This window comes from Drosophila biarmipes, chromosome 3R (genome assembly GCF_025231255.1).
Source record: "Drosophila biarmipes strain raj3 chromosome 3R, RU_DBia_V1.1, whole genome shotgun sequence".
Taxonomy (NCBI): domain Eukaryota; kingdom Metazoa; phylum Arthropoda; class Insecta; order Diptera; family Drosophilidae; genus Drosophila; species Drosophila biarmipes.
Window position 1 is genome coordinate 12,884,388 of NC_066616.1, and position 22,683 is coordinate 12,907,070.

A 22,683-nucleotide genomic window follows, 5' to 3' on the forward strand; every position below is an offset into this window, starting at 1 on the left:
TGGAGAAATCAAATCAGCTGAAAATTAATTTAATTCGCACTTGAACGGCAAAGTTTGGCTGCCATGTAGCTTTATGATTTGCTTGCTTCCCTTGCTTTGCCTGGCTTTGCCTCGGAAAAAAGCGAAAATAGCGAGCTGCAAAATTTTAATTATAAAAGTTTGGATCTTGCTCGCCTTGACGCCTGCTTGCCGGGCTAACTGACTGACTGACTGGCTCCTTTTTTCCGGATTGGTGGGTGAGAACTGGGGGTGTTAGTGCACCACCGCCACCACCCACTCTCCACTGCACTTTGCCAATTTCACCAATATTAATTATGATTTCATTTTCGTTAGTTAACAGTTTTTCGCTGCGATTCTTTATTGCTGCCACGCTCCTTTGAAATGAATACCAATGGCAACTGCCAGGGATGTGGATGCGGACGTGGAGGTGGGGGCGGTGGCGGGTGCGGCAAGGATGCTCGGATGGGGCAAGCGAAAGAGTTCCTTGTGGCGCAACTTAATTAATTTTACATTGCTTCGAGTGCACCGCTCGCTGGCTGTCAGAAAAGTGTTCAAATGATAAACGAGCTAATTAATATGCGCCAAAACTTGTCCCTGGGCCAACTGTTCGCAGCCGGAGCCAATGCAAATGGCTGGAAAGAGTCGCTTGTGGCTCGCCAATTATGCGATATGATTTGCAAAAGTTCCCTCCAGTACCTCCACATTTCTGCGGAATGTCCCCATTTCCCTGGCCAGTTCAACGACACAGTTTTCATTAAAATTCATGTGCAATATATTGAGACTTGCATGCATAATGGTCACTAAGTTTGCGCCCGGCAAACTTGGACGGGGGCGTCAAGTGGGCCTCTGGAACATGCAAATGCCTAGGTGGGCAGGGCACGGGGAGTCCCAGGAACTTGGAGCTGGTAACTGGCAACCAGTAACTGGCATCCGGACATCCTCTGCGTTCCGTTCCGAATGAAACTTGCAACGGTGGTATCCGCCTGTATAAAAACGCAGCTCAAGTAGTCTGTGCGCCCTATGAAATTTCATGCATAAACTTTTGCCGAATGCAAAACTTTTAATAATTTAAACCGTGCACGTATGTCGAGTCGCCCTGCCTTTTTCCCCTGCCCTCTGGTCAGCGTTTGGGTTTCCAGAAAAGAGCTTTGAAGAGCTCCGGGCAGAGAGCTCGCAAAAATCGACAAAAAAGCCAGGCAGTTCCATCGATGATTATGTATTTTCATATAAATTTGCAGAAAGTTTGCGAGTCTGCTGGCTGGCACAAAGGATGTGACACATTTAAATTTCATACTTGGAACTTGCATTAGGGCAGGCAAATACTTGAGGGCCCTTAAAATGGCAAGCCCTGAAAGCCGCTTGAGGAAAAATTGCAATACTAATTTGGCACTGATTTGCGTCCCATTGTGAAGTCCAGAAAAGTTCTGCTTTGTGCTGGGAACATGGAAAGTAAATATAATTGTGGGAAATAATAATCTAAACTTGTAGACCCGAGCAAGTAAAACAGACAACCTTGTTTAGTTTACATCTAATGCTTTATTTTATTTCGAATATTTTAGGGTTCTTATGCGCATTAATCATACAATTAGCATCGTACTATGTAGTTAGTAAGTAATGAATTCACTTTTAATGAACACGCACTGCCGAGGTGCTATCTATTTCTGATTTATCTGAATTATACTGGTATTTAGTTTCAGATCGGATCGCTCCGGATCCTCGCATCTGTTAATCTGTAGTAACGCCTCCGATCCGCATCCTCCTGCATCCTGCATTCAACTGGCTATGTAAGGTACACACACATACACATTTATGTAGATAAATTGTAACGCTTTACTGGTTTTCGGTTCGATTCCCTTTTAGGTCGGCTTTTGGCCTCTTTCGACATGCTAAGTACAGGAGTTGTTGCATATGGGGTAATACGAGTTCGAGGGCCGCGGCCTATAAAATATACAGTGAGCTTTGACCTCTATTGTGTGCCCTAAATGAAACAGTACGGCCTCGCCTCGGACTCGACTCGACGGGGCTCGTACCTCGTACAATTGGAAAGGTGCAAAAGCTGATAAAATGCCTGCTGGGTTCGTAACACTCAATAAGTACCATATTCATGTATTTACAGGTTGACACTCCCCGCCGCTCGAGGCGTTCGCGTGCCGCTAATATGTATGCAAAAATTCACATTCAAATGCTCCGACTAATATTCCGAATGGGGATTAGCTTAGTTCCGACTCCGGCGACTTCTCCGATTTTGGTGGTACAACACGTTGCTTAACTCTAATTTACATCGAAAAACATTGTATTGAATTGCGTCTGCGTCGCTATCGCTTGGTTATGGGTGCTCTTACTGGCTAAAATAAGACTACAGCTGCAATCGAAGAGTGGCAATGAAACGTTAAGGGACTCGAATTCGGAACACAAATGGCAAGTGGTAAGTGGCAAATACTTTACATACTACATTTGCGGTGTGGCTTATTCCAGTGTTTTTTCGTTTATTTCCTTCTCGGTATTTTGTTATTTATGGTTTCGCTCGAAACTAAATAATATCACTATATAATGTTCGCTTAATTTACATACGAATCCTGCACACCGAGCCGCAGACCGGCATTTATGAAGTAAAATGCAGTTCACATTCAGATATCTAATGCATATTTACATGACCTAGTTCGAGTTGCTTATTCTACCATGGGGATGGAACTGGGGGTGGGATTTGGATAGTGGATTTGCGTTCTCGAATCGCAATTTCCATTAACCATTTTCCGGCTTATGTGTGTGGTGTGTGTGTGCTAATTTAATCGTGGACAAAACGCTCGAAAAATTATTTACATGGGTTTTATTTTAATTTCCTTCAGCTTTCTCTTTTGCTCTTTAGTTGGGGCTAGATTCACTTGCTCTTTGGCCGGCGGTGTGCGGAGTCCAATAATGTTTTTCTGAATTTTCTTTGGTGTTCCTGGATGCCTCCGCTCCTGTCCGCCAACCTGTGCTCCACTCCTGATACTTAGATCCCGAACTGCTGCGGAATGAGCTTATCCCAGGCCCAGTCGTCGCCTGTCGAACTGACAATTACTCAAGGTCAGGACCAAGAGGAGCACCGTGTGGAGGAGCAGGCTGTGGGGCACGGATCCTGGCAGGCTGCCGACCGAGGCCCCGTTGCTGCGCGACTTGGAGCTGGCCACCACCTCGGCGTCCTCGGGGGCAATGTCCTGGCTGTTGCTGGCGACGATAAATTGAAATATATCGCTGACCTGCGGGGTCGGGAAAGGCGGGGGAAAGCGAGAAGAGCGGACAGAGGTTGAGTAAAGAAAAGTGGCACAGAATCAAGATTAAGTAGCCGCCCGACTAGATTTATGCCGGCCTTTTGGCATCGAGTTAGGGCAGGGTGTAGGTACCGGGAAACTCACCTCGTTCCAGCCATAGCGATTCTTGGCCTGCACAATTGCCTCGTAGTAAGCGCCCGGATGCAGATTCTTGATGGTGTAGGACATGATGTGTGTCAGGGGCTCCGAGGCCGGTCGGTGCTCCGGGGTGAGGATGAAGTCGTGCCACCTGCCCGGCTGCTGGTAAGTATCGTTCATCTATCCGGCGGGAAAGCGGGGAAACGGAAGAGAGAAGCACAGAAGAGCCAAATTAAGTGCCGGCTTCCACCATTGACAGTTTTCCTTTGATTCCTTAATTAATTTTATGTCCTGCGCGAGGAAACCAAATGATTTCCGCTGCGAGCGCCCGATCAAGTTATGACAGCTATCGCATCAATTAAGCCTCCTGCTCGGCCCCCTCCAGAGGCTCTTGATGTCCCGCCCGGCGGAAAGTCCTCCAATAATTGCACTTCAATGGCGCAGAATGCGGGAAAAAAATCAGAAAAATTATCTCCGCCCAATCAGCGGAGCGTGGCAAGCCACTGCAGTTTGACATTCATCGCCAAGTGTGCGTGGCCTGAAATCTCATTAAATCCCCGATTTGCCCGTCTGCATAGCCCAGAGTCGCAATTAAGCGACATTTTCACGTGTCTGCGCTGATACTCGTATTAAAAATCACTTTGCTCTGTCTACCTCTGCTACAGGGGAAATATTCGCTTAATATTTTGAGAGTATTATGTGTAATATTTATCGTTAAGCAGCTCAGCTTATCGCCAATGTTTTAATTGCTTCCCTATCCCACATCTATATAATTCATAAAGGAAATGAATGCATTGTTGAGATGCTAGATATAATTAGACATCGGATTATATGAAAACTAGATTCTTATTGATTAAATCCAACTAAAACTTAAAAAAAAGGCAAATATCTAACTTTTAATCAAATTTGCTGTAAATGTAATGACTATTTTTATTTATAGTTCCCAAATATTTTAATTTTCTCACTGTACCGCACCCTACTCATTTTCCTCTATTTTCTACTTAAGGGCTTCTTTTCGCTTTTTGCCAGCATTTTGGTGCTCGATTTTTTAGACATCTCGGTGAATGTAATTTTAATCACGTGCTTCATTAGTGAGCGCAGGCTTCTCCCAAAATAAAAGCCGTTTCGAGACGAGACATCAAGGTATCGGATTGCCTTTCAAGGCATCCAGGAGCATCAGCCAGCCCATTGTCTAGATGTCAGTCTGGCGGATCGGGCTTTGTGCATATTTCACAATTAATTAATTGAATATACTCCTTTCATATCGGATTGCCAGTGGCTTCCCACCTCGTAAGCCAGCCCGCCCTCCCACCAATCCATTCAACTCACCAGCACTCGACGGTAGAGCAGGCGCACCTCCTCCAGCGGCGGGTAGCTATCGATTTTCCAGGTCAGGTTGTAGCTGTCCGGCGAACGACCCCACTTGGGCGAGTAGAACTCGGCGGGTCCGGGGCGGCCGGAGAGCTCCATGTACTTGCGGGAGCGTCCCAGCGAGTTGTCCGCCACGCAGCTGAAAGGGATTTCTAATTAGCATATGGCTTAAATGGTTAATTGCCTTAATTGGCTTTCGGTTTCGCGGATTCCGCCCTCCTGTTTGTTTTTTATTTGGCTTGTTAATTTCTGGATGCGTCATGTTTGCCTGCAATCACTTTTGCACACGGCCAAAATGTAATTTCCTTTTAATTTTGCATTACACTCTGTCAGCATTACTCATACGCCACGTGGGGCGCTGGCCCGGGCGGGGGACGGAGGCCCAGCCATCCGCCCCGTGGACTTGGGCCCGCATCGATCTGGCAGCCGGCAAGTGGCTGGCAACCGACTGGGGAACTCGACTCAACTAATCCAAACACGTCGACACGTCGTGTGCACAAAAGCCACTCACTGTGGGTGGTGACCAGGTGGTCTGGTGGTTCGGTGGGCCACCATCGCCACCAATGCCCCACTTCCCCACTGGAGGAAGATGGCTAAAACTTTGTGCATGAAATGTTGTGTCAACATGGCGAAACTTCCGCTTCTTTAATATGTTTCAGACAGATTGACATTGATGTGGAAAACTTGTTTGTCCGCAAAATGGGTGGGCCACGCCCTCCCCCGCCCAGCACAGACGATTCCCCAAAGCCGGACGTGGGTGTACTACTGTACCAGTGTGCCACTGTACTGCCATGTTCCGTGTGGCAAGCACTAAGCCTCGTTCCCCGGGCGCAAACTCAGACAAGTGGCAACTTCGAACTGCTAACTGGCTGGCAAAAAGTGAAATAAGTTGTAGCCAAAGTTGCCAAATTGACTAAATCAACGCTGGCCAGCAAAGTTCATTGTAAGCCACAAGTTGTCCCCGTCGATTCCAGATCCCAGATACCAGGACCAGGCTCACCTGTAGTTTCCGAAGTCCTCCTGCTGGATGTGCCGGATGGTGAGTGTGTGCCGGTTGGCCCGGGTGTTCATGGTGCGTCTGTCCGTCGTTTGGATCGGAAATGAGTTTTGGTACCAGGACACCTGCAGCGAGAAGGTCTGTGGATTAGCTTTTGCCATGGCGATGCGGATGACTCAGATCAAGATGAAGATGAAGATGAATCACATGTCAATTGAGGGCCACTGCGATTGCAACTAATAAATTCAACTCAAAATTTGACCCACTTGCAGTAACTTCTTCCTGCCACAATTCGAAGCGAAATGAAAAACGAAATGAAACGAAAGTTGGGCAAATAAAAATGGCATTAATTTGCCACAGCAAGACATCGCAGAAAGGAATGGCAGGCCAGGCTGGCACAAAGCCTGCGAGAAGAGGCAACAGAACACAACACAACTGAACAGAACCGAAAAGCTGAATAACTGAAAAGCAGGAAAACAGGAAAAACAAGGGAAACTGGGAAAAGTGACCTGAAAACAAAGTTCTTGCATGAGGCGGGGCCGTGGGGAGGCCGGGGTGAGGCTGCCTGCCCATGGCCCCGTAATCGTAATAATCTAAAAATCCACGAAAATAACAAAAACTATCTGGGTACAATGGAACGAATGGAACGGTGCATTCAAAGAGCCAACAAACCGTTGCGACTGGATCAGCGTAAACAATGCAAACGAGCTTCGCCTCGAATCCTTCGCCCGAGTGTATCCAGGACTTCTCCACTTGAATATCCGGGGGATCTGCACCCAGATACCCGGGCATCCGTCAGGTTGCGGCACGGCAGGATGGCACGTTGGCGGGGATGGCAAGGACACACAGAGAAAGAAAAAAAGAGAGGCGGAGGAATTTAGCACACGGAGCAGCAATCTGATTACAGTCAAAAATCAATTTATATACAGTTGCTAAGACTGCGATTGGTCTCGGCTTTCTGTTCCCGTTCAAATTGTTTTCTGGCCCGCATTTGTCTATATCGAATCGCTCGTGCCGCATTGTTGCATGCATCGAGTATCTCGAGTCGGGGCTTGTATCTGCACAGCGGTTTCTGGTCTGGATGCGGATTCCCGCTGCAGTCAGCAGCTTTAAGGCACTGATTTACGAGACCCGCGAGACTCTTGGAGAATTTTTTCACTTTTCTCCATCTGCAGTTGCAAAACGAAAGTTAAGTTATGCCCGAAAAATAGATTCAACTTGCTGCTTCATTCACGCAATGATAAATGACAGATTGCGCTGCGCAGATACTCAGTACATTTACACTTAAACAATCTTTTAATATATTTTTGTAGTTTTCAATTGATAAATATGTGGTAATCTTATAAAAAGTGAATCCTTTCAACTAATTTAACTACTTTTAAAAACCTTTAAATTCGTTCATGATAATAAGCTCAGTTTTATTAATATTCTATGTGGTTTCTAAGTAATTTTTTAAATTCCTAGTTGTTGATATCCTAACTTAAGCTTTTTTGTAGATTGCATTAGTTGTACTTACATAACACATCCAGCCGCATGTCGACCGTGACCGGATCGCCCACTCCGTTGTCGGCGGTGCACTGGTAGACGCCCGCCTGCTGGCGCTCCAGCTTCTCCAGGGTCAAAATGGGCCCGTCGCCGATCCTGGCCGTGGACTTGTTTGCGCCGCTCTGCAAGGACATGGAAAAAACAGGAAGAGGGGTTGGAGTATTCTGTAACGCTTTGTAAACAGAGTGGCAACAAATTGAATCAATCGCAGACATCTTTTGGCCCGGCAAAAATGAAGTCGGCGAGAGTGCAAGTAGCAAATGTCAAAAGACAAATGCTGCTGGCAGGCGAGGGAGTGCGGAGGCGAAATGAAATGAAACGAAACAAAACCTAAATGAAGACATCGACCCGGCGAGGGGCGAAAAACTTGCTCCTGCTGCACAGTGTAGCTGGAGCGGGGTCAGGGGGCGGGGGCCAAAAGGCAAGTTGCACAAATATTGGATGTGGAGCATGCAAAACTGGATGTAAACACAGACATCGGAGCGGGTCTCAAAGGGCCAGAAAGGGCGTTGTAGCAAGTCAGCTTTCTGGCTTTCTAGCATTCCGGCTTTCTGGCTCTCTGGCTGCGAGCGTCTTTTCTTTGGCAACCGGCTTTTGGCTTGGCTCAATTTGGCTGCTTTGGCTTGGCTCGCCTTGGTTTGGGCCAAGTGCCGCCCCTGGGGGAACACGTGTCAACGTGTGCTCCAAAGACAGCCGAAAACAGGACGGAAACGCCGGGGCAGATTGAAATGGAACGCAGCGCCATGGAGTGACACCCAACTTGGCAGTGACTCCAGGCGAGTGGGTGCAGGCGGAGGAGGTCTAGCAGGACCTTCCCTTACAGTACATAGGTAACTCATCGTGCCTGCCGAGCAGGAGGAGCAAACAAATCGAACGGAAATGTCAAATGCGCCAAAGTGCAGTAATGCAAACGAGACTTTTTCCCAAATGCTGGGGCCTGACATGGACGTATATGGCACACACATTCCCACTCAGGAGTGCTTACTCCGACACTCGCCTTATTGAAAGTTTGTGTGCGAATAAAGTAGTTGCACTGCGAGAAAAGCTAGTAAAATATGCAAATAAGTTATCTCTAAATTGGAATATTTGGAGATTTCAAGTACCAAGTCGTATAGAAGTTGTACTAAACTCAGATTATTAATCCATCTGATGGTCATATGACACTCACGGTAAATATTCTAAAATATATGGTAGCCAAATGAAAGGAGGTTCATTTATGTAAAAAGTTAAAACACATATTTTATAATACATCTTGTCAGTTAGTCGAAAGTTAACACAGTGTCATAAGGCCATAAGCACCATGTTTTCAATGAATCGAAATGTAAGACAGTGTCACACGGCCACCAAAGCCTTGTAAGAGTGTGTTCCCCCTTCATGGAACTAATCTATTCCTGAACTATTGACCCGTTTTCCAAGTGTAAGCCTCTTTGTGTGTGGGCCAACTGCCTGAATGGCAGTGACAGTGACTGGGTCAACCGGCAATTCCTTGGGCCCCCTGTACGGGTATATTCTGTGGGTCTATGAATCGCATATCGCATTAATTACGCTTTGAACCCGGGCAAGCACTTCTCCTGGCAACTGACTACCAACTACCGACCACCTACTCCGGCAACCTGCAATCTCAGCCCACCTTCTCCGCATTTGCAAGTGGCTGTTGCTGACAGTGATTTAGTGTAAATTCGCTGGCATCGAATCAATGCCAGATTCGGCTTCGGATCCCATCCCGTGCCGAGTAAATGGCTCCGCTCAGTACAATGGTTTATGGGTAATGGGAGCTTGGAGCTGGAAACTGGGAACTGGGTAATGGTAATGAAACCGGTTGCCTTTGTGTCGCTCCGCTCCAGTTGGCAACTTGATAAACTTCTCGAAATTAGCAGCGAAAACTAATTGCCAACTCGCATCCGCATTTGCAAGTCATATAAGTCGGCATAAATTCATTTGGGCCGCTCCCGCCTTGGCCCACTTTGAATGGCTGGCAAATATGTTATCCCTTTGTTGGCTCATGCGTAAAATTATGTGTTTGTTGAATTCATAATTGCCCCCATTACTGCCACATGCCGCAATCGTAGATTGCTGGGGTCCTGCGATTTATCATCTCGCTTTTTGTTTGCTCCCGCTGCCGAGCGGAGATTTCGACGGGGAAAGTGCTGAAAACTGTGAGTGATGAGATGTGTTGTTGATTTATAATGCAAACAACACACTCGCATCTAGACCTGGCCCGGGCTGTGTGTGACTTTAATGTAGGCGCATCACATTTAATTAATAACGAACTTTTGGCCATCCAAAATGGCTGAGCAACTTTTCTCCGCCCCCCTCGCCGTTCACCCGGAAAGTTGGCGGGCTCTCGAGAGCTTAAAAGCGAGTGAAAGTGAAATCTGAAAAGGGAAAGTGCTCGACAACTTAACAACTGACCCCGCGCTGCGAGCAGAACGCAATTTAAATTTACATAACGATGCGAAGCAGTTGCGAAACAGTTGCGGCGTGTAACGAACCTTCTTGGTCCAGTAAATGGATGGCACCGGATTACCAGATCCCTTGCACTCCAGCGTGATGGGTCCTCCTTTGCGGGCCTGCAGCTGTCCGGATGTGGGGATGGCGCGCACACTGGGCGGAACTGGGGGGCGAAAGGGCGAAAGTGAGTAAATCAGTGAATCAGTAACCCAGTGGCTAATTGATGTGTGCGACTTAGGAGCACTTGTCAAATGGAAATCTGTGCCCTAATGCTGTGCAAACATGCCGACGTGTACTCACCCAATATCTCAACTGTGTGCACTTGATCACGATTTATTTTGTCACTGATTTGACAAACATAATCCCCGGCATCTTGGGGCTCCAAATCGGATATCTCTAAATTATAACCATCTATCAGTCTTACGCGCTCATCCCTTGTAACCATAATGTTGGAGGCGGTGAGCACATTTGTTCCTCGCCGCCACAGAAGAACGAAATTGCCTGCAAGAGATAGAGATGTACGTATATATAAATGGAATAGGAAAAATGGGGAGGGGGTCCTGTAAGCAGATGAAAAATATAGAGCAGAATGTGTCTTCTCGTTGGCTACGAAATTTATTGTAAAATGCCGCAATATAAACATGAAGCATTTTGCTGCCAGCGTAGACATACTCACTGTGGCAGGGAAAGTTGAAAGAGGAAAGTGGAAAGCGGCAAGCAGCGAGTGGAGAGCGGAAGGTGGCGGCAGGCGAGCGAAAATAGTTTTCGTCCTCACAGATACGTATCTATCTCTCCATCTTTCTGCAGATTCCGTTCTGTTTGTCTATCCCGAGCCGAGGTCCTGCCAACGGCAGGAGCAGCAGGATATGTGTGGGCTTCTGTTTTCATCTATTTTTTAGTATGTTTGCTCATATAAATGACATAATTTTGCAGATGTTGTTGGCATAATTCTTTGCTTTTTTATTCTTTTCGCTCTTTGCATATTTTATACCACTCGGATCGCTTTTATTGTCGTCGTCGCCACAAAAAGGCAAACGAGAATTTGTTAAATGAGATTAAGTGGCGTATAATATGTTTATTTATTTTGTGTGCTTAAGTCCTGAACGAGAGACCGACAGCCCATAGTTCGGGCTGCCCTCCTCCCCTCCTCCGCTCAGCCGGCCTCCAAAAAATTTATGAACTTGTATTTATTATGGAAATATTAAAAAAACAAACGTGAAAGAGCGCCGCACGGACGTATTACGTATACGTGCTGTAAAACCGAAATCAGAGTTGTGTAAATACAACGTCGCCGACGTTTACCCGATGTAAGGGAGGGCGGGGCGGTTTCGTCCTTCGGTTGAACGGTCAACGGTTTGCTGGGATATGATTTCCAGCATTCGAAATATGAAATTTTAATGAAATGTTTTTATTTTCCCGACCTCCGCCCGCACATATTTACTGTACACGTGGGGGTGAGTACTTTCCCCCTCTGGCAGCTGACATTTTCCTGACCTTAAGCTGCCATTAAGTAATCACGGCTTAAAATAATGCATTATTAATGCCGCTTTTGCAATGCATTCGCCTCCATAATGAGTGTGCTCTTTCCTTCCGGTTATTAACGGGAGTCGAGGGCAAAAGAAACGCGGCCCTCTTCAAATGCAAATAAAATACTCGCTTAAGTTGCTCCAAAATACCTCCTCAAAAAGACCCCCATAAAGTGCGGCTTAAACCCGAGCAATCATCATTTTATTGGCGCTCGATTATTATTGAATCGACCCCAGACCTCCGGACCTCCAATTGCCCGGCATTTTGCGGGGGAGCAGGTGGCGGTGGTGGAGGGTTTTATTTTGATTTTATATTAGTCCTCGCCGGCTTTCGCTCCTGCATTTTATTAGAGCCTAATGGCTGTGTATTGATATTATTGGAGTGAGTGGGGAGTGCCATAAAAATTTCATTTTATAGCCCGTCAATATCGACGTATGAATTTGCAGGCGAGTTGAACCCACAAAGTGTTCATATTTTCGGGCTCCTGCAAGACGGCCAAGAATTCCTAAATGAGCCGCCCCCTTTCCAGGGACCCTTTCTCAATAGATTCTAAAGCAATTTGGCAAGTCAATACGTTCTAGCTGGCCTGTGGACCAATGAAAATCCAATTTATAACCGCGCTCAATATTTATTCAGAGCGTTTTTGTCTGCCATTCACCGGGTGACAACATGACGTATACGTGTTTGACTCGCACATGGTGAATGTGACGAGTGAGGTGCATGTACGTATAGTACGTATATCGCACTATGGCGAACGGCAATCAACGAACGGCTTCATAGACCATTTGATACTTAATTTCTTTTATTGGATTAAAGGCTTGCCCCGCCGCCCTCTTTCTGCTTGACCTCGCCGGGGCTCTTGGGGCATGAAAGCTGCAATCAAACCTCGCCATGTCACCCGTCGTTAAAAGCTGAAGCGGATGGATGACAGTGCAGTGTAAAAAGTGCACACACACCCAGTGGACAAGCGGGAACATCGTCAACGAGGGTTAAAGTGCAGCGGGGGAGACATGCGGCAACAAATGGTGGGAGCCGGAGTATAGTACACATATCACATTACCCCCTGCCGCTGATGTTTTCGCTATTATCTTGATTATTTGGCAGGAGACTTCTGGAGATATTCTAGCTTAATTACCAGCAGGATGCTGCTCTATGCCAATCTGCCGTTAAAGCCCCAGTCAAACGAATCAACATCACCTGCCAGGCGATGCATACAGAGAATTATAAAGCCGAGCGAATTATAAATCCGAGCTGAGCTCGAGTGACAGCTTAAGGCGCAGATTGGAAATGTGTGTTGAACAGCTGAAACAGCCTCGCAAAAAGTCGAAACATCAGGCGTTAATGGGAAATCATTGCACTTTAATGCTTCGGCAAGTGAATCGAATTAAATGAAAATATTTTGCAAGAGAAAAAGCTACGCACAAACAAGCTGGTACAAACGGAAACTCACACGGCATTTGTTGGATATGCACTGGGAGAAAAAGCAGGCAAGTACTGCTTGAAGTAGGAAGGCTATTGCTGGATGTTTGCCAATTAAAACCTTATGACACCGGCTATTTTAATTACATAAATTAATAAATGTCATAGTAATGCTTTCAGCTTAGGGCACTTTTTCTAGGCTATGTTTTGAAATGTTTTGGGGCTCACAGCCAAAAATTTTCCTTTTATTTGTCACCTTTCGATGCCTAGAGTGACATTTTCCCAATTCGTGCTCTGCCAGTACCCCGCCTTTTCGCGCCGTGCACCATCCGTTTGATCCACATTGGCTTTCCACAATCGCGGAGTGGGAAACTTTGACTGATGTCAATCTGGGCTGGAGTGCATGCTGCGCGCACTGTCGTCGCTGCCATCAATGTGCAATTTATTTTCATTTGCTGCGAACGGTTAATTGCATTTTATTTATTGGCATGTCAACAGCAGTCGCAATTTAAACTTTTCCCCCTTGTTTTTCGCTCAACTGGGTCAAAATTAAAGCGGTTCGCGGCGATAATGACTCGGGCGAAGGAAAGCCATCAGCTCGGTCAATATTAGTGGAAATTGTTTAGTCGGGGCAAATATGGCGCTCGCCTTTAATTGATTGAAATTCGATTTTCAATGGCCCCGCTCCTGGCATTATCCACTGGCCAACTGGCCAACTTCCTGGCGGGGAGCTCCTCCTGCCTCTGACGAGCCACTTGTTTGCCAACAACGCCCAGCATATTGACCACATTGACGATAGAATGACAGCATGATGGGGGGCTGGCCAAAAGTTTTTGCGGCACTTAGCGAAATAACAAACTTATCCCGGGCAGCAAACCCAATTTGACCTGAATCGAGCTGCCTTTGTGCCGGAGACTTTGAGCCATCAGGTATATCATATGTCCTCGCTTGAGTGCGCTCCGGAATTTCGTTAATTAAGATATTCATATGCAAAAGTCAGGCATCGGGCATCAAAGCGCATACATTGCAATCCGTTTGGAAATTTTTGCATTAGCCTGCCTGCTAATTGAGGCCGAGAAAGACATTTCTGGCATTGCTGCATATTTTAATATGTCTCTCAAACGGCAGAGCAGCCATTCATGCATCCATGGGCAATCAAATGTCATTTTATTTGCAGCCCAGCTGCATTCACGCTTGGATTGCATTTCGTTTGCCATTTGACTGCCTGCAGTAGGCCGGATTCGGATTCGGAATCGGATTCGGGCTCGGATTCGCATGCGGATCCGGAGTGGAAATCTATCAACTGGCGAATCGAATCCAATCGATGCCAGAGCCAAAGCCAAAGCCAAACTAAACTCCATCTGGCCATGACAAACGAGCAGCGGCCAGTGACCATCCCTCTGCGGCGGGCGGCGTTAATCAGCCAAATTTATTTGCTGCCAATATGTGTGAGGTTGCATATTTTGCCGGCCGATTTATAAATGCGAAGGGAAAATGTGTCGATGTGTCGGACGGCCAGAGCGACGGGCCGCTGACAGCTGTTGGTTGGCCAAGCGTTGTCGCCGCGCTCGAATATTAAATTTATGTGAAGTGACATTTTGCCTAAACAAATTTGCATGTATTTTGCATAATTCGCACAGCCTGCCGCCCGTCGAAAATATTATTATTATTACTATTATTGCTGGAGGCCGGCTCTACACCTATTTTTATGATCGCATTTTCGCATATCGTACACGAGGCGTCGGATTAATTATGCCCGTTGTAGTCCCCCGAAACTCACCCAGATTCTCCACCTGGCAGGGCAGGACCAGGGTGTCCCCGACGACGGCGCGGTAGGTGTGTCCGCGCGACATGAAGCGGGGCAGGGCGGCAGTCAGGGTGGAGGGCGCCACCGCCGACTGCTGCACGTTGCTCATCGAGCGGCTGTTGCTGCCTGCAAATGGAAAGTGGAAAATCGGAAAAGCGGGTTAGGTTGCGGCCATACACGGGAAATAAACTTAGCAATATCAGGGCGACTAAGCCCATTGGGCACACACCAATTAGTGCTCACGCCATATCGGTGTCACAAAGTAATGTGCAACCATCGAATAAGTAAATCACAATAACGTTTACCCGTCAATTCAAATACTGGCCACTGCAAAACCAGATTTAATTACATATGTTCAACAGAATAAATCGAAACATTTGGAGTATTCACCAGCTATTTTAAACAATTGCGCTGCCAAATATTTTTGCAATTTAATTGGCTATTGTTGCTGAATTCACTAATTAGAAAGTGTACCGCCGTAACCATGATACACAAATAGCAAATTAAATAAATTATAATTAGGACCCGGCTGTATTTCACGCACTTAATTGTCTTATAAATCAAAGGCATTTTTTCTGTCGTTTTAAAGCATGATTTAAAGCCGAAATAAATGTGACAGGCCACTGGAACTATCTATATTATAGGATGGATGATAAATTACATATATCAAATCAATATTAAATATCAAATCAAATTAATGTATGCAAAAGTAAAAATTTTTAAAATAAATAAATAAAAATAAAAATACTTTTCTTACTAAAACTATTAAAAGAAACATAAAAGTATGCAATTTATAAAACTAATGTTAAATGATTTAAAATATTGTACCTCCTTCGCTCACCCATCTCTAAAATTATTTTTTTATTTTAGAGGTTGAAATAACAAAGATTTAAACATTAAATTCAATCTAACTTTCCTAAATCAAAGTCGTTGTAAGTCCAACCCATCGTTTAGCACTCTCCCACTTCGCGGTAACTGGTGGCCAAGCAAACTAGTATTTTTCTGAGTGCGCCCTCTCATTGCTTAGAGGGCCCATCTATCGATGGCAATTTGTTTCCGTCTGAATGGGTTTCAATTAGCATAAAAATGTAGCAGCGAGTCCTTCGCGTTCACGGCGAGACGAGACCCCGGGACTCCCAGGATGGCAATAAACGCGCAGTACGCACAAGCCGGAACGTTGGCGCGTTGTGTGAGGAGAGGAGATGGGGGCCATATAGCTTTATATGGCGGATATGGACGGAAGCCACTTCTCCTGCGTCCTGGCCCCGCTGACCCGGCTGCTCGGCTCTCGGTGCTCCGTGTTCGGTGCGTGTGACCCGTCAGAGTGTGTTAACGCACTCGCCGTGCCCTCGGGGGCAACGTTGTTGTCCTGTCCCGTCCTGGCCCGTCCGCGGCAACATGGCCAACGCGCAAATTGCTGTCGCCCCGCAGCAAAGGCAGCGGCAGCTTAAAGCCACTTCCTGTGGCGGCAAGAAAAGCAGTCTGACCCGGGCACGCAGTATCTGTTTGGCCGGCTTTCGGCGACAAATGAGCGCAGCGGAGCGTAACAAATGCTTAGAGCAGCCCGGCTAAATGCAGTTCAAGAGCAGGTCCTGCGCGGCAACAGGACACCAACGCAGCGTAACAAATTTGATTACAGGAACTGCTGCAGCGGGCGACTTGCAGGACTGCGCTCCGGTCCCAAAGACGCCCCAAGGAGTCGCCCCGAGAAAACGGCAACATCAGCAAACAGGCCAAAAGTCTTTGCCCCTCCGCCGACTGCACTTTTCCCATTTTGTTCTGTGTGTTTGTCTGCGTCCGTGCCACCCCCTCGTTTTATCTTTTACGACACCCCTGGACACGGCCATCTGCCGCCCCCTTTGACCCACCTGTCTGCTCCTGCCGCCCCCTTCTTAAGAGACACTTTTACAGGTCCTTAGCGCCCAGCGGACATAAAAGGACATTTTCGCAGATCATCATTTTGCGGGGTGGGCTGGGGCGTGGGGAGTGGGCGGTGAGGACACAAAGGCAGCGGGCGAAAATTGCTGGGGCTTTAATGCTGGACATGGCCCGTGCGAATTTGTCGACCCTCAGATTTTATATTGTCTCGGCACAAAAGCGCACGCTTGTGTGAAATTGCACAAATTTTGCAGTCAAATGAACTTTAAGACGCACACTCAGGGGGAGTAATAAAGTAAGGGAGTGGTAAAGCCGAATAACAGATACTCAGCACCCTTAAGTTTTGTGGTACAAGTTTTTAGGATAAACCCATTATATTTTCAGCGAATTCTGTGGTCTAGATAGGGCCACAAGCTAAATAAGCCACAGCACCAACTCCTCTTTCTCTTTGTTACATAAATCTGCAGGAAAGCAATCTACCCCTAAAACCCCCGAAGCACCGTCTATAAAAAGTGTCGAACGGGTCCTGGAGGGGCCCTTTAAATCTCTCTTATTTTCAGGACACTCTCGAGCGCCTCGGCTGCCTGTCGAAATACGAGCCGACCCCTGCGTTAATATCTCGGCCTGCATAAATATGTCTGGCTTTGCAGGCGGCGCGATAGGCCCCTCCTCCCCTTTGAGGCGGCTGCCGAAATTAGAGTTTTGCATATGAATTTCGGGCAACACTCCCGGGTAGCCGCCTCCTTTCGCCTTGCCGGTCACTCGGGCCAAAAGGACCCAAGTGGCACATGTCGAGGCTCCAGCACATATTTTTCAAATGACCAAAAATGCAGTTGGCCTTAAATTGCATGCATGAAATGCATTAAACATGCAAACCACTTCGCACCGAGAAGGCCGAATGGCAGGAAGGTGATTTGTGTGAGCCGGGACGGGGGTGTGCGTAAGCCTTTTTTGGGGGCGGCAGGAAGGCCAAAATGTGTGGGCGGGCCTAGGCGCATTAAACAATTTTAAAGTGGTTTCCAACTATGCACGAAATTTCATTAAAACTGGGCAAAGCTGGTGGAAACAAAGGGAAGAAGCTCCGATGGAACGGCAAACTTTATTGCTGTCTCGTATGCGGAAAATCCGTAATGTTGCACTGGGGAAAAAAGTGGCAGCCTTAGTTTGTTACCAAGTAATAAATGTAGGTAAGGAACCTCTTCACTTAGTATTTCTAAATGTTGTGATTACAACACAAAAGTGCGAATTATAGAATACTACTTATTAGTTCTTAAAAGTAAACTATTTGTAATATGAAATAGAAGGAAATTTTAGCAGAAATTTCTGTTGAAGATTTTAAATGGGTAATATTAAGTTTACAGATCTCTTTTCCGTGTTAAAATGGCTTCAAGTGCTAAAATTAAGCTGAAACGAAGATTTCTGCTCTAAAACAAAGCTGCAAGTCCATCAGCATAATGACTAGAACTGCAATCTCCGCTAGCTGCACTTAAATTCGAGCTCGTTTTAAGAGTTCTTAAATTTATGCCCTCCACTGACTCACGTAGCCAGTCGCGTGCGTTGCAGAAAACGCAGAAACTTTCGCCACTTCCGCGCCGAACACTTTCTCTCTGTCCGTGCTGAAAAATGAGCTCGCACGGGTTTTGTCCTCGCTGTCGCGGAAACTGTGTCACATGAGTCCACGAGTCCACCGTACAGTGCGCACTCGCCCCGACGCACACACCCTTGCGGGGGGAGCCCCCGCAAGCACACTCGCACGTCGAGCACTTACATCAAAAATGCATACAACATTGCAGCTGCACCGCACAATAGACTCGATTCGGAGCGGACTTCCAGCTCGACCATGTGATACCCATTGTCTCGCAACACACACGACAATGGCGTGGAAACTCAATCCGCTTTCCGTGCCGATTGATTTCCACCTGCCAGCGGAGAGCGGTGATATGCTCGGCATTCTGCAGCGAAGGTGGTGCGAAAAGCACAGTTTGTTGCTTAAATAATTTATATCGTGCACAAACACACACTTTACGTGGCGGGGTTTTAGCAGCTAACGACATGACGAGGGGCGGCGAGAAGGGGTGCGCTCCGCCCGTCCACATTGTTGCATAAGCAGCGAAGCTGCTCGCAGAGAGGTGCACTGGAAGAAATGCCTTTGATCTATCAAAATCGTTTCATATTGAGTGGTAAATTGGGAAAAGTAAAACCCCTAAAAAATCAGAAATTTAAATCTAAACAGGTATACGGTACTAATCATTAAATATTACTTATGAAATTATATAAATAAATAAATAAATAAATAATATTATAAATAATTTTTTGGAGAGAGAGGGGAGTGCTTTCTGTCAGGATGATGTCAAATAAAATGAAATTTATTTATCAAATACTACTTTAAACATGATGCCAAATCAATATAGCGTTGTTTGGCACTTTTTTCTAAATGTTTCTAAAGTAAAACAGCATAAAGTATTATTGATTAATCTTTCTAGAACCCTCCTAGTATTTTTTCGGAACATTTTGCTCTTAAGAAAGATTACAAATGAAAAAAAAAATTGTAATATATTTATAAACTTAATATACCTATAGTACTTAGTATAATAAAACTAATATATAGTACCTTTTTACAATACTACATGTCTAAGTTTTTTGAACCCCCCTGGAATATTTTTTCGGAACACTTTGCTCTAGAAATCGTAGTACCGAAGGAGGGGTAAAAATTGTTCTGCCTGTGCCCGTCGCCCGTTCTCAGGCTGTTCTGTTCCGGCCCCCTAACCAGGTAATGGCGGTTGAGCCTCGCGAGCAGCGGTGACTGTGGCATTTGCGCCTGCTTTCGTAAACGAAGCGCATTGGCATACTTTCGCCGGAGGCCTCTGTTCCCAACCACTCGGATCTGCTCAGTTCTGATTCAGTTTCAGCTTTCGTGGCCGCTGGGGCAAGCGGAAGCGCTTGCCACCCGCTTGAATCGATTCGATGCGAGGCATTTGAAATTGTTTTGCCGAAATCTGGAGAGGCATCTCCTCGATGCTCCTCTGTGCTTTCCTGCGGCTGCAGCTATAGTTTTAGTTTCAGCTGCACTTTCGTGCGACTCGAATTGTTTGTGCCGGCAAGCGACATTGCGGTTGACAATGAGGAGCAGCTGGAAGCGCTGTCACCGGCGACTGATATATGCATGCACTCCATTTCCCAGTCAGCGCTCTAAATTTGTTGCATTATTTTCGGCGGACGCAGAGCCCGCACATGCAGCGTTTTCTCATTTCCGTTGCGTGGTTGCAGCTTCCACGGCAACTTGCCTCCGCCCCCGATTCGGTTCTGCGGTTCCGTTTACACGCCAGACCGTTTTTCCCACGACTCTGCTGGAAAAAGGTTCAGACTTTTTCTAGGAGCCCGAAACACTCTGAAAACATTTAAGCAACCTAATATAAAGGAGTTTTGCTTCCAAATCAAAGGGATAAGTATGTAAAGTAATCTATTGTATTTGATTGTTTACTTATTTATATGGGAAGCTTTACGTTTTAAGTTTACATATTTTTTCCGTTATTTATTAATATTTTAAAACCCCGAACTAAATCATACGATTGCCAAAGTCATATTTATAAAATATATTTACACTTTTTAATAATCAAATAATCTAGGTTATAATAGTTAAAAATAATAATAAGAGTATTCTTTGGCTACATTTAAATAAAATTTGCAATTGTATACTTTTTTGCAACATCCCCCTTTAAGCTCGGTACCTCCGCCCCTGGCAGCAGAAATAGTTGCAGCAGCAACAGCGGCAGCAGAAGCAATAGCTACCTGCAACAGCAGCCACACTTTGTTTCATTAAAACTTTTGCCACGTGTCGTGGGTACTGTGTGCTGGGCATATTGGGCATGTGCGGTGTGTTTGTATATGATCAGCATCTTTGCTTGTTTTGCCATTTGTTTAGTGCTTACTCGCCACCTGCCACGCCCCCCTGCCACGCCCCCACTGCCGCCCACCTGGCGTGCTATCTGCATTTCAATGCATTTTAAAATATGCACAGCGGGGGTAAGTAAGAAAACCGAGGAAAACTAACCAAAAACGAAGCGAGGAACAAATATTTTAGTTTACTGGGGAATGTTCATTACATTTTGCTTTTTTTTGGCTTCTGTATTTTTTGTTTGGCAGCTTCTTGGCGCGGAGTTGGCTTGTTAGCCGAGATTTCCATGCATATGGAGCGGAGAGCCGCGGGACACGTTGCCACACCAGCCAGGAGAACCCAGATCCCAGACCCAGAGCCCCAGCCCTCACTCCACACTCTCAGCATATTGCATTTTCTGTTGTTTTACCTTGTTGCATATTTAATGCATGCAAATTATTTACGGTGTCGACTCTTAGCCCGCGGTGCAATGTTGATTTTAAAGCGCAGCCAGCAGCGGCCAATTCACTTTTATTGCCTGCAATTTCGGGCCCACCCCGTCCATTAGGGGATGGGATGTGGCACCCCCTCGAAGAAGAAGGCCCCGCACATCACAGTTAGTAAGCTCTAGTGACTTGGCTGACTTCGGAGTCGTAAGTGCATTTATCAAAATCCCCCTTTCGAGCGGGGGAGAACGGGGGCTGGGGCAACGGAAAAGTGCACGTCAACGACAGAGGCGTGGAAAACGTGCCATGGACCTGCTACGTCGGCACAGCAATTTCCCAGCAATTTCGCAGAAAAAATGACAAAAAGCGTACGAGTGAAATGTCATTCAAGCAGCGAATGCCATTTACCCGAAACCCCAACCCCAACCCCAACACCGACCGAAGCCAGACCTGAAACCCCAGCCCCAAAGCCATCGGCTTCCATCAGCCAGGTGGAGAAGTCCTGCCATTTGACACCCGAAATATGCAAATGCTGTCAGCTCTCCCGCGTTGCTTTTCCCTCGTTACTTCCGCTTTTCCCCGCTTTTCCCCGCTTTTCCCCGCTTTTCCCACCCGCCGATGCAGCGGTGGGCGTGAACTCGTCAAGCTTTCGCGCTTGTCGATAGTCAATCTATTCATCTTTCTAACTGGTTTCACATGTGCTGCCTGAGCTGCCAAGCTGCCACACATTTTCCAGCTCATCCCCGCCCCCGTGTGGGGCGGGGGCGTGGCCGCTGTCAGAATCGAGCTTGACTTTTATGCACATATCATTTGCATAACATTATTTGAGCAGAGTTCGCATTAAATTCTGAAATGCCAAATAAATCCGCAGGCGAAAAGCTATTTTTTCGAGCTATTTTCGTTTACGTTTGCACTTAGCATGCACTACAGCGGATCCTGTGAGTCCTGCGAGTCACGAGTCCCGAGTCCCGGGTCCCGAGCCCCGGATCCTCGGATTCCTCCGCTGCTGCCGCTGACAGTTTTCTCAATTTGCATTTGCAGTTGCAGTTCCATTCTGAGCTCGAGTTCCAGTTCGAGTTGAGCCACGTTTGATTTACGCTTGTTGACGCTGCACTTGGCGTATGCGTAATAAGCGTGTGAGCACTGACTCGCCTCTTCAAACGCCAAATTCCGAATGGAGCTGGCACTCTATACGGGGTTCGAAAGAGGCGTCGTAAATTGTTTTATTGCCCTGTCATGCCTGAACATCCAGGCAGCTTCTTATGGGCCGCCCATAAACTTATTATGAATTCCTGTTATTTATTTGGCCGTTTTATATTTCAGGCACATTGGCAACCCCTTTAAATTAAATAATAAAAACAATACTCCCGCCTTTACTTTGCTGAGAAAAGCAAAAATGAAAGAGCAAAGGAGCCGAGCGGAAAATCCTTTCGCCCACAAGCAATATATGTGTGCGTTAAGCTCATAAGGCAGATAGAAGGGCCTCGGAGGGCGGGCGTTATAAAAATATTAAAGCCGCACAAACGTGCGGACTTGCCTGGGTAGTTATGGCTCTCAGAAAATATCGGGAAATGCTGGCAATTGCCCCAGAAACACGCGCTCAACCGCACGCACATGCTCGCCTAATAAGCGGGGGAAGTGGGGAAAAACAAGCCATTTATCTGCCACAAGGACACATCCACACTACATCCTCATCCATATCCACATCCTGGGCCGTAAATCAAACTTCTCAATAGACAGAAATGTTTGCGGTTATATATTGACAGGAATTTTCACTAATATTTTACGAACACACTCTCGAAGTTCTGCGTGTTCTATGCGAAGGCGGAAGGACCCGGAAAATAAAAACGGTGGCCCTCACGGCGTATGAGTAATGATGCCGGCTTAGGGCACTCGTGCACGGAGCTAATTTGAATTTTAAGGCCATTTGCCGGCAGCACTCCAATTTCAATTGCTCGGAAGACTTCGGCACTCGAGTC

General features: G+C 46.5%; 1 protein-coding gene across 2 annotated transcripts in view; it reads right to left on the reverse strand.

Moving 5' to 3' along the window:
* Positions 1 to 1,513: 1,513 nt before the first annotated feature.
* LOC108031698 (hemicentin-2) overlaps positions 1,514 to 22,683 on the reverse strand; it is a 63,480-nt gene continuing 42,310 nt past the window's right edge. For both annotated transcript variants that reach the window (XM_017105358.3, XM_017105357.3), the window contains exons 3-11: positions 14,480 to 14,632; positions 10,054 to 10,254; positions 9,795 to 9,916; positions 7,274 to 7,424; positions 6,430 to 6,527; positions 5,761 to 5,882; positions 4,719 to 4,899; positions 3,396 to 3,569; positions 1,514 to 3,239 (exon numbers count right to left, since the gene is read on the reverse strand). In XM_017105358.3, coding sequence (XP_016960847.1) covers positions 3,021 to 3,239; positions 3,396 to 3,569; positions 4,719 to 4,899; positions 5,761 to 5,882; positions 6,430 to 6,527; positions 7,274 to 7,424; positions 9,795 to 9,916; positions 10,054 to 10,254; positions 14,480 to 14,632 — 1,421 coding nt within the window. In that variant the 3' untranslated portion in view covers positions 1,514 to 3,020. The remainder of the gene's footprint in view (positions 3,240 to 3,395; positions 3,570 to 4,718; positions 4,900 to 5,760; positions 5,883 to 6,429; positions 6,528 to 7,273; positions 7,425 to 9,794; positions 9,917 to 10,053; positions 10,255 to 14,479; positions 14,633 to 22,683) is intronic.